A 12,412-nucleotide genomic window follows, 5' to 3' on the forward strand; every position below is an offset into this window, starting at 1 on the left:
ACTGCAGTATTGTTACTAGAGTATTTCTTGAGTGTTACTGCAGTAGTGTTACTAGAGTATTTCTTGAGTGTTACTGCAGTATTGTTACTAGAGTATTTCTTGAGTGTTACTGCAGTATTGTTACTAGAGTATTTCTTTTTTTGAGTGTTACTGCAGTAGTGTTACTAGAGTATTTTTTGAGTGTTACTGCAGTATTGTTACTAGAGTATTTCTTGAGTGTTACTGCAGTAGTGTTACTAGAGTATTTCTTGAGTGTTACTGCAGTAGTGTTACTAGAGTATTTCTTGAGTGTTACTGTAGTAGTGTTACTAGAGTATTTCTTGAGTGTTACTGTAGTAGTGTTACTAGAGTATTTCTTGAGTGTTACTGCAGTATTGTTACTAGAGTATTTCTTGATTGTTACTGTAGTAGTGTTACTAGAGTATTCATTGAGTGTTAGTGCAGTAGTGTTACTAGAGTATTTCTTGAGTGTTACTGCAGTAGTGTTACTAGAGTATTTCTTGAGTGTTACTGCAGTATTGTTACTAGAGTATTTCTTGAGTGTTACTGCAGTAGTGTTACTAGAGTATTTCTTGAGTGTTACTGCAGTATTGTTACTAGAGTATTTCTTTTTTTGTGTGTTACTGTAGTAGTGTTACTAGAGTATTTCTTGAGTGTTACTGTAGTAGTGTTACTAGAGTATTTCTTGAGTGTTACTGTAGTAGTGTTACTAGAGTATTTCTTGAGTGTTACTGCAGTAGTGTTACTAGAGTATTTCTTGAGTGTTACTGCAGTAGTGTTACTAGAGTATTTCTTGAGTGTTACTGTAGTAGTGTTACTAGAGTATTTCTTGAGTGTTACTGCAGTAGTGTTACTAGAGTATTTCTTGAGTGTTACTGCAGTAGTGTTACTAGAGTATTTCTTGAGTGTTACTGCAGTAGTGTTACTAGAGTATTTCTTGAGTGTTACTGCAGTAGTGTTACTAGAGTATTTCTTGAGTGTTACTGCAGTAGTGTTACTAGAGTATTTCTTGAGTGTTACTGCAGTAGTGTTACTAGAGTATTTCTTGAGTGTTACTGCAGTATTGTTACTAGAGTATTTCTTGAGTGTTACTGCAGTATTGTTACTAGAGTATTTCTTGAGTGTTACTGCAGTATTGTTACTAGAGTATTTCTTGAGTGTTACTGTAGTAGTGTTACTAGAGTATTTCTTGAGTGTTACTGCAGTATTGTTACTAGAGTATTTCTTGAGTGTTACTGTAGTAGTGTTACTAGAGTATTTCTTGAGTGTTACTGCAGTATTGTTACTAGAGTATTTCTTGAGTGTTACTGCAGTAGTGTTACTAGAGTATTTCTTGAGTATTACTGGGGCATTTGTTACTGGAGTATTATTGGAGTTTTATTGAGTGCTTTTTAAGTATTTGTTACTTGGGTGTTACTGCAGTATTTCTTGAGTATTACTGCAGTATTTCTTGAGCATTACTGCATTGTTACTGCAGTATTTCTTGAGTATTATTTGAGTATTACTGCAGTATTTATTGAGCATTACTGTATTGTTACTGCAGTATTTCTTGAGAATTATTGGAGTGTTACTGCAGTATTTCTTGAGTATTATTGGAGTGTTACTGCAGTATTTCTTGAGTATTATTGGAGTGTTACTGCAGTATTTCTTGAGTGTTACTGGAGTGTTACTTCAGTATTTCTTGAGTATTATTGGAGTGTTACTGCAGTATTTCTTGAGTGTTACTGGAGTGTTACTGCAGTATTTCTTGAGTATTATTGGAGTGTTACTGCAGTATTTCTTGAGTGTTATTGGAGTGCTACTCCAGTATTTCTTGAGTGTTACTGCAGTAATTCTTGAGTGTTATTAGAGTGTTACTGCAGTATTTCTTGAGTGTTACTGCAGTATTTCTTGAGTGTGACTGCAATTTTTCTTGAGTATTACTGCAGTATTTCTTGAGAATTATTGGAGTGTTACTGCAGTATTTCTTGAGTATTATTGGAGTGTTAATGCAGTATTTCTTGAGTATTATTTGAGTGTTACTGCAGTATTTCTTGAGTATTATTGGAGTGTTACTGCAGTATTTCTTGAGTGTTACTGGAGTGTTACTGCAGTATTTCTTGAGTATTATTGGAGTGTTACTGCAGTATTTCTTGAGTGTGTGTTAAAATGTGAATATATGATTATATTTCTGTCATGTATTTTATCTGCATAATAGTGATATTTTATCTGCATCATTAGTCTAAGAAAAGAACGAGGGTGTGACAAACTGCATTTGTGAAGGGGTCGTAAAGATGGACCAAAGGATGTTTACCTGAGGGGGGGTAACACCCCAGAGGAGTTTGGGTAATGTTTACCCAAGGCTTGATCTCTACGGAAAAATAACAAGTGCCTTGATGTATGTATGATGTATGTATTTGGCTATGCGCAACAAGAGCCAAAATCAGAAGAATCCTGCCTAAAAGTGATGCCGAAAAACTTATCCATGCATTTGTAACGACTAGATTAGACTACTGTAACTGCTGCTTGCAGCGTGTCCTAAAAGCTCCATAAAAAGCTTTCAACTGGTTCAAAATGCAGCAGCAAGATTACTAACAGGAACAAAAAGAAGAGAGCACATTACACCGGTGCTGGAGTCTCTTCACTGGCTCCCCGTCGAGTCTAGAATCAAATTAAAAATTCTACTCTTGACCTACAAAGCCATAAATGACATGGCCCCATCCTACCTCAAAGATGCTATAGAACCATATCATCCAAACAAAGCTCTTCGCTCTCAGAATGCTGGCCTTCTGGTGGTGCCAAGAGTCTCTAAAAGTACTGTAGGAGGTAGAGCGTTTAGCTCCCAAGCTCCTGTGTTATGGAATCAGCTCCCGACCCATGTTAAATATGCTGACACAGTCTCTTCATTTAAGTCCAGGCTTAAAACGTTCCTGTTCGAAATCGCTTATGGTCAGAGTAGTTAGGAACAGAAACATAAACCCACAGCTTTAGCTACGCTGCCCTAGGAGTAACTATGCTGGGGGAAGTATGACAACTTGAGCACTATCCTCTTCTTCTTCTGACTACTTATGCTATCAAACAATATTTATTTTTTGATTCCACTTGCAAACTGTTCACCGCCTTCTTTTTCTTTCTCTCACTCCTGAGGACCTGTGGACCCAGATGCTCCTCCCCTGGTGAAGTGTCCCTGCCCTGTGTGGACGGTCCCTCATCTGCCTGAAGAGTGGGTCCAGCTCCAGTCTCCCTCGTGTCCGTCTGTCCGTCTGTGAGAGTCGGATCTCTCCTTCACTGGAACTCCTCCAGGTTTCTACGCTTTTTTCCCAAAGAGGTTTTTTTGTAGTTTTTCCTGGCCGAGAAGGAGAGTCTAAGGACAGAGGACCCTGGGACATCGTCCCTCGCCACCACAGACATTGTCTGACTCCATCGCCACCACAGACATTGTTGATTCATTTCTCCCTGTGGCCCTCAGAGGCAACTGTTGTTGTGATTTTGGGCCTTACAAAAATAAATTGATTTGATTTGATTTGACTTGATGTAAAGCTGACCAATGAGAAATGTGACCCGCCTATTCCAGAATATCTAATAAAACCAACCAGCATGAGAAAAAACGGTGTGAGACGCAGGAGGATCACAGGCTGCTTACAACAGCTTGTGTGATCAGTCCCCGCGTTTTCTCCCATGCAGCCACACAAATGTCTGATATTTCTGTGTCGTTTCATATTCTAAGTTGAATTGTGTTCTCGATGTGTTAAGGAATAGCATCTGGTGTTAGTCTGATTCCATGACAGTGTGTTATTGGAGTGTTACTGCAGTATTTCTTGAGTGTTACTGCAATATTTCTTGAGTATTATTGGAGTGCTACTGCAGTATTTCTTGAGTGTTACTGCAGTATTTCTTGAGTGTTACTGCAGTATTTCTTGAGTATTACAGCAGTATTCCTAGTATTACTGCAGTATTCCTAGTATTACTGCAGTATTCCTAGTATTACTGCAGTATTCCTTGAGTATGTTTGTGGTGTGTTTCCTCATCTGCTGTAGCTGAAGTCGCTTTGCTGACGCGGTCAAACTTTGTGCTGCTGTGGTCACTTTTCCTGAGCATCAGCGAAGTGCCGCGGTCAGTGAACGCACCGTGGGGCCGCTCCGTGGGGCCGCTACGTGGGGCCGCTCCGTGGGGCCGCTACGTGGGGCCGCTACGTGGGGCCGCTCCGTGGGGCCGCTTCGTGGGGCCGCTTCATGCTGCCCTCTGCTGGACACGCTGCCCTCTGCTGCCCTCTGCTGCCCTCTGCTGGACACGCTGCCCTCTGCTGCCCTCTGCTGCCCTCTGCTGCCCTCTGCTGGACACGCACGTCAAACTCAAACAGGATTAATGACGTTTAAAAAAGGACAAAAGTCAGTGGTTTAAGACTTTATTTTCAGCCTCAACAGTTTACATCCACGAAAGTGTATCAGACCACATTCAGACTAAACCAGGACTAAACCAGGACCAAACCAGGACTAAACCAGGTCCTGACGTTGACCTGGACTAACTCACATTCATTCACTTGATTTAAATACAGTCAGTTCAAGAACATTCATTTCACAAATACAAGACAGAGGACTGGACCAGGACTAAACCAGGACTAAAGCAGGTCTAAACCAGGTCTAAACCAGGACTAAACCAGGTCTAAACCAGGACTAAACCAGGACTAAACCAGGACTAAACCAGGACTAAACCAGGACTAAACTAGGACTAAACCAGGTCTAAACCAGGTCTAAACCAGGACTAAACCAGGACTAAACCAGGACTAAACCAGGACTAAACCAGGACTAAACCAGGTCTGGACCAGGGAAACGTCTGGACTAGTTTTAAATCCAAGGTAAACTTTAAAAACACAGAGGAGCGCTTCTGGATGACCACCTGATGATGTCACAAGGTGGAACAAAAACTAAAATCTGCAGGAAACAAAACACGACTAATCTTTTTTAACAATAAAAAGTGAATAAAAAGCCATGGACAGTCCTACATTCCCCAGAATCCTTTGCGTGGGTCCAGTCCTCTGCAGCAGAACAGTCTTAAACAGCTCAGAATCATGTTACATGAGTTTAAATGACAGACAGGCAGCCAATCAGAGCAGAGCATTTGACTGACAGCTGCCTCGGCCAATCAGAGCTCAGGACTGGGGTTAGTCACAGACACAGTTAAATGAGTTTGAATATGTTTCTAAAGCGCTGAGAAAAGTATTTGTGTTCAGTGTTTGACCTTCACGCTCCTGGTCTCCAACTTAAGACGTTTCAGCGCTCGAGACGTTTCAGCGCTCGAGACGTTTTAGCGCTCGAGACGTTTTAGCGCTCGAGACGTTTTAGCGCTCGAGACGTTTTAGCACTCGAGACGTTTCAGCCCTCGAGAGACGTTTCGGCCCTCGAGAGACGTTTCAGCGCTCACATGAACTAGAGGTTCTTGAGTTGCTTCATTTTCAGTCCACGGAAAAAAAACATTCAAACTCACAAAAGTCATGGTTTTTGGTCGTTAAAGAAGCAAAAAGACGACAAGGCCAAAGTCGAGCTCGATGTTTCACATTTATGATTTTATAAGTGAAACAATGTGAGAGTCGATAGTTCCAGCCACCGACCTGAAAGTGACTGCCGGGGTCAGTAAGACTCACCGACCTGAAAGAGACCGCCGGGGTCAGTAAGACTCACCGACCTGAAAGAGACCGCCGGGGTCAGTAAGACTCACCGACCTGAAAGAGACCGCCGGGGTCAGTAAGACTCACCGACCTGAAAGAGACCGCCGGGGTCAGTAAGACTCACCGACCTGAAAGAGACCGCCGGGGTCAGTAAGACTCACCGACCGAAAAGAGACCGCCGGGGTCAGTAAGACTCACTGACCTGAAAGTGACCGCCGGGGTCAGTAAGGCTCACTGACCTGAAAGAGACCGCCGGGGTCAGTAAGGCTGACCGACCTAAAAGTGACCGCCGGGGTCAGTAAGACTCACCGACCTGAAAGAGACCGCCGGGGTCAGTAAGACTCACCGACCTGAAAGAGACCGCCGGGGTCAGTAAGACTCACCGACCTGAAAGAGACCGCCGGGGTCAGTAAGACTCACTGACCTGAAAGTGACCGCCTGGGTCAGTAAGGCTGACCGACCTAAAAGTGACCGCCGGGGTCAGTAAGACTCACCGACCTGAAAGAGACCGCCGGGGTCAGTAAGGCTCACTGACCTGAAAGAGACCGCCGGGGTCAGTAAGACTCACTGACCTGAAAGTGGCCGCCGGGGTCAGTAAGACTCACCGACCTGAAAGTGACCGCCGGGGTCAGTAATGCTCACTGACCTGAAAGAGACCGCCGGGGTCAGTAAGGCTGACCGACCTGAAAGAGACCGCCGGGGTCAGTAAGGCTCACTGACCTGAAAGTGACCGCCGGGGTCAGTAAGGCTCACTGACATGAAAGAGACCGCCGGGGTCAGTAAGGCTGACCGACCTAAAAGTGACCGCCGGGGTCAGTAAGACTCACCGACCTGAAAGCGACCGCCGGGGTCAGTAAGACTCACCGACCTGAAAGAGACCGCCGGGGTCAGTAAGGCTCACTGACCTGAAAGAGACCGCCGGGGTCAGTAAGACTCACTTGACCTGAAAGTGACCGCCGGGGTCAGTAAGGCTGACCGACCTAAAAGTGACCGCCGGGGTCAGTAAGACTCACTGACCTGAAAGTGACCGCCGGGGTCAGTAAGGCTGACCGACCTGAAAGTGACCGCCGGGGTCAGTAAGACTCACTGACCTGAAAGTGACCGCCGGGGTCAGTAAGGCTGACCGACCTGAAAGAGACCGCCGGGGTCAGTAAGGCTCACTGACCTGAAAGAGACCGCCGGGGTCAGTAAGACTCACCGACTTGAAAGTGACCGCCGGGGTCAGTAATGCTCACTGACCTGAAAGTGACCGCCGGGGTCAGTAAGGCTGACCGACCTAAAAGTGACCGCCGGGGTCAGTAAGGCTGACCGACCTAAAAGTGACCGCCGGGGTCAGTAAGGCTGACCGACCTGAAAGTGACCGCCGGGGTCAGTAAGACTCACTGACCTGAAAGTGACCGCCGGGGTCAGTAAGGCTGACCGACCTGAAAGAGACCGCCGGGGTCAGTAAGGCTCACCGATCTAAAAGTGACCGCCGGGGTCAGTAAGGCTCACCGACCTGAAAGTGACCGCCGGGGTCAATAAGGCTCACCGACCTAAAAGTGACCGCCGGGGTCAGTAAGGCTGACCGACCTGAAAGTGACCGCCGGGGTCAGTAAAGCTCACCGACCTGAAAGAGACCGCCGGGGTCAGTAAGGCTCACCGACCTGAAAGTGACCGCCGGGGTCAGTAAGGCTGACTGACCTGAAAGTGGCCGCCGGGGTCAGTAAGGCTGACCGACCTAAAAGTGACCGCCGGGGTCAGTAAGGCTGTCCGACCTGAAAGTGACCGCCGGGATCAGTAAGATCCACATTCAGACACATCAATATAAGAGAAACAAATAAAGGTGTTTGTTCATGAACAATCACACAATCTCTTTGTCCAGAACCCCCCTGGGACCCCCTGGGACCCCCTGTCCCCCTGGGACCCCCTGGGACCTCCTGAGAACCTTTGGGGGACCTTGGGGTCTTCTTTTGACCCCACGGTTGGGAGTGAGTGGTCTAGAGTCTCATGATCGTGACAGAGAAGCTTCTGTCCATCCTCTGCTCCGCATGTCACATCAGAGCAGTGCATGTGCTGACCACTAGGGGCAGTAGTGACCACTAGGGGCAGTAGTGACCACTAGGGGCAGTAGTGACCACAACACAACTTGGAAGCTCAACGTTTCAAAAATGACCAGAACAAGAGGCAAAACGAACAGACGCTTCTCTGGCCTCCATGTTTGTTTTCCTTCTGTTTTGGTCATTTCTCTCCCTGACGCCCTCTGGTGGTCATTCACCAGGAAACAGACCAGAAAGCTACAGTATCTGCTTGGAACGCACAGAACAGTTTACATACGAAAAACCAGGACTAAACCTGGATTAAACCAGGACTAAACCTGGATTAAACCAGGACTAAATATGGATTAAACCAGGACTAAATATGGATTAAACCAGGACTAAACCTGGATTAAACCAGGACTAAATATGGATTAAACCAGGACTAAATATGGATTAAACCAGGACTAAATCTGGATTAAACCAGGACTAAACCTGGATTAAACCAGGACTAAATCTGGATTAAACCAGGACTAAACCTGGATTAAACCAGGACTAAACCTGGATTAAACCAGGACTAAATCTGGATTAAACCAGGACTAAACCTGGATTAAACCAGGACTAAATATGGATTAAACCATTACTAAATCTGGATTAAACCAGGACTAAACCTGGATTAAACCAGGACTAAATCTGGATTAAACCAGGACTAAATCTGGATTAAACCAGGACTAAACCTGGATTATACCAGGACTAAATCTGGATTAAACCAGGACTAAACCTGGATTAAACCAGGACTAAATATGGATTAAACCAGGACTAAACCTGGATTAAACCAGGACTAAATATGGATTAAACCAGGACTAAATCTGGATTAAACCAGGACTAAACCTGGATTAAACCAGAACTAAATCTGGATTAAACCAGGACTAAATATGGATTAAACCAGGACTAAACCTGGATTAAACCAGGACTAAATCTGGATTAAACCCGGACTAAACCTGGATTAAACCAGGACTAAATCTGGATTAAACCAGGACTAAACCTGGATTAAACCAGGACTAAATATGGATTAAACCAGGACTAAACCTGGATTAAACCAGGACTAAATATGGATTAAACCAGGACTAAATCTGGATTAAACCAGGACTAAACCTGGATTAAACCAGGACTAAATCTGGATTAAACCAGGACTAAACCTGGATTAAACCAGGACTAAATATGGATTAAACCAGGACTAATTATGGATTAAACCAAGACTAAATCTGGATTAAACCAGGACTAAACCTGGATTAAACCAGAACTAAACCAGGACTAAACCTTGATTAAACCAGAACTAAACCTGGATTAAACCAGAACTAAACCTGGATTAAACCAGGACTAAACCAGGACTAAACCAGAACTAAACCTGGATTAAACCAGAACTAAACCTGGATTAAACCAGAACTAAACCTGGATTAAACCAGGACTAAACCTGGACTGATGATGATCGGGTTGAATTGAGTTTGTAATTATTTATATAGAAACTCTTAATCGCTGAAACTAATAAACTTAAAGTGTGACGTTTTTATCCGACACTTTTTTTTGACCAGCCGGAACTACTTTCTCTGTGTTGGAACCAGGAGCTACTTTACTCAAGTTATTTCAAACACAGAAAGTTGATTGAAGCTGCAGGAGGGTCATCTCGGTGCGTTTGGGGTCATCACGGTGCGTTTGGGGTCATCTCGGTGCGTTTGGGGTCATCTCGGTGCGTTTGGGGTCATCTCGGTGCCTTTGGGGTCATCTCGGTGCGTTTGGGGTCATCTCGGTGCGTTTGGGGTCATCTCGGTGCCTTTGGGGTCATCACGGTGCGTTTGGGGTCATCTCGGTGCGTTTGGGGTCATCACGGTGCATTTGGGGTCATCGCGGTGCCTTTGGGGTCATCACGGTGCGTTTGGGGTCATCGCGGTGCCTTTGGGGTCATCATGGTGCGTTTTGGGTCATCGCGGTGCGTTTGGGGTCATCTCGGTGCCTTTGGGGTCATCGCGGTGCCTTTGGGGTCATCTCGGTGCGTTTGGGGTCATCTCGGTGCCTTTGGGGTCATCACGGTGCGTTTGGGGTCATCTCGGTGCCTTTGGGGTCATCATGGTGCGTTTGGGGTCATCGCGGTGCGTTTGGGGTCATCTCGGTGCCTTTGGGGTCATCACGGTGCCTTTGGGGTCATCTCGGTGCGTTTGGGGTCATCTCGGTGCCTTTGGGGTCATCACGGTGCGTTTGGGGTCATCTCGGTGCCTTTGGGGTCATCACGGTGCGTTTGGGGTCATCTCGGTGCGTTTGGGGTCATCTCGGTGCGTTTGGGGTCATCTCGGTGCCTTTGGGGTCATCACGGTGCGTTTGGGGTCATCTCGGTGCGTTTGGGGTCATCACGGTGCATTTGGGGTCATCGCGGTGCCTTTGGGGTCATCACGGTGCGTTTGGGGTCATCGCGGTGCCTTTGGGGTCATCATGGTGCGTTTTGGGTCATCGCGGTGCGTTTGGGGTCATCTCGGTGCCTTTGGGGTCATCGCGGTGCCTTTGGGGTCATCTCGGTGCGTTTGGGGTCATCTCGGTGCCTTTGGGGTCATCACGGTGCGTTTGGGGTCATCTCGGTGCCTTTGGGGTCATCATGGTGCGTTTGGGGTCATCGCGGTGCGTTTGGGGTCATCTCGGTGCCTTTGGGGTCATCACGGTGCCTTTGGGGTCATCTCGGTGCGTTTGGGGTCATCTCGGTGCCTTTGGGGTCATCACGGTGCGTTTGGGGTCATCTCGGTGCCTTTGGGGTCATCACGGTGCGTTTGGGGTCATCTCGGTGCGTTTGGGGTCATCTCGGTGCCTTTGGGGTCATCATGGTGCGTTTGGGGTCATCGCGGTGCCTTTGGGGTCATCTCGGTGCGTTTGGGGTCATCTCGGTGCCTTTGGGGTCATCACGGTGCGTTTGGGGTCATCTCGGTGCGTTTGGGGTCATCTCGGTGCCTTTGGGGTCATCATGGTGCGTTTGGGGTCATCGCGGTGCCTTTGGGGTCATCATGGTGCGTTTGGGGTCATCGCGGTGCCTTTGGGGTCATCAAGGTGCGTCTGGGGTCATCTCGGTGCGTTTGGGGTCATCTCGGTGCGTTTGGGGTCATCACGGTGCGCGGTGCCTTTGGGGTCATCACGGTGCCTTTGGGGTCATCATGGTGCGTTTGGGGTCATCGCGGTGCCTTTGGGGTCATCTCGGTGCGTTTGGGGTCATCTCGGTGCGTTTGGGGTCATCACGGTGCCTTTGGGGTCATCGCGGTGCCTTTGGGGTCATCACGGTGCGTTTGGGGTCATCGCGGTGCCTTTGGGGTCATCGCGGTGCCTTTGGGGTCATCACGGTGCATTTGGGGTCATTGCGGTGCGTTTGGGGTCATCGCGGTGCCTTTGGGGTCATCGCGGTGCGTTTGGGGTCATCGCGGTGCCTTTGGGGTCATCGCGGTGCCTTTGGGGTCATCGCGGTGCGTTTGGGGTCATCGCGGTGCCTTTGGGGTCATCGCGGTGCCTTTGGGGTCATCGCGGTGCCTTTGGGGTCATCGCGGTGCCTTTGGGGTCATCGCGGTGCCTTTGGGGTCATCGCGGTGCCTTTGGGGTCATCGCGGTGCCTTTGGGGTCATCGCTGTGCGTTTGGGGTCATCGCGGTGCCTTTGGGGTCATCGCGGTGCCTTTGGGGTCATCGCGGTGCCTTTGGGGTCATCGCGGTGCGTTTGGGGTCATCGCGGTGCGTTTGGGGTCATCACGGTGCATTTGGGGTCATCGCGGTGCGTTTGGGGTCATCGCGGTGCCTTTGGGGTCATCGCGGTGCCTTTGGGGTCATTGCGGTGCGTTTGGGGTCATCGCGGTGCCTTTGGGGTCATCGCGGTGCCTTTGGGGTCATCGCGGTGCGTTTGGGGTCATCGCGGTGCCTTTGGGGTCATCGCGGTGCCTTTGGGGTCATCGCGGTGCCTTTGGGGTCATCGCGGTGCCTTTGGGGTCATCGCTGTGCGTTTGGGGTCATCGCGGTGCCTTTGGGGTCATCGCGGTGCCTTTGGGGTCATCGCGGTGCCTTTGGGGTCATCGCGGTGCCTTTGGGGTCATCGCGGTGCGTTTGGGGTCATCGCGGTGCCTTTGGGGTCATCGCGGTGCCTTTGGGGTCATCGCGGTGCGTTTGGGGTCATCGCGGTGCGTTTTGGGGTCATCGCGGTGCCTTTGGGGTCATCGCGGTGCGTTTGGGGTCATCGCGGTGCGTTTGGGGTCATCGCGGTGCCTTTGGGGTCATCGCGGTGCGTTTGGGGTCATCGCGGTGCCTTTGGGGTCATCGCGGTGCCTTTGGGGTCATCGCGGTGCCTTTGGGGTCATCGCGGTGCGTTTGGGGTCATCGCGGTGCCTTTGGGGTCATCGCGGTGCGTTTGGGGTCATCGCGGTGCGTTCTGGTCAGTCTTCCACAGGATCCTCCAGATCTCCCTTGTATCTCCAGATCTTCACTGTGCAGTCACTGGAAGAATAGAACAGATATTAGGACTAAACCAGGACTAAACCAGGTCTAAACCAGGACTAAACCAGGACTAAACCAGGACTAAACCAGGACTAAACCAGGTCTAAACCAGGACTAAACCAGGACTAAACCAGGACTAAACCAGGACTAAACACAGAACATTCTTGAGCAGGACTCACTCGGAGGCGGAGAACAGGTGGGTGGAGTTGCTGCAGAGGGAGTTGATTGGACTGTCATGACCTCTGA

General features: G+C 48.5%; 1 protein-coding gene across 1 annotated transcript in view; it reads right to left on the reverse strand.

The window, feature by feature from the left end:
• Nucleotides 1–11,786: 11,786 nt before the first annotated feature.
• The window catches only part of LOC140369889 (kinesin-like protein KIF21A), a 72,621-nt gene continuing 71,995 nt past the window's right edge, over nt 11,787–12,412 (reverse strand). Inside the window, exons 32-33 of the mRNA XM_072456987.1 lie at nt 12,346–12,412; nt 11,787–12,166 (exon numbers count right to left, since the gene is read on the reverse strand). The exon at nt 12,346–12,412 is cut by the window's right edge and continues 148 nt beyond it. Coding sequence (XP_072313088.1) covers nt 12,106–12,166; nt 12,346–12,412 — 128 coding nt within the window. The 3' untranslated portion in view covers nt 11,787–12,105. The remainder of the gene's footprint in view (nt 12,167–12,345) is intronic.

This window comes from Eucyclogobius newberryi, unplaced genomic scaffold (genome assembly GCF_026437365.1).
Source record: "Eucyclogobius newberryi isolate DKJ021-1_F unplaced genomic scaffold, fEucNew1.0.hap1 SCAF_203, whole genome shotgun sequence".
Taxonomy (NCBI): Eukaryota; Metazoa; Chordata; class Actinopteri; order Gobiiformes; family Gobiidae; genus Eucyclogobius; species Eucyclogobius newberryi.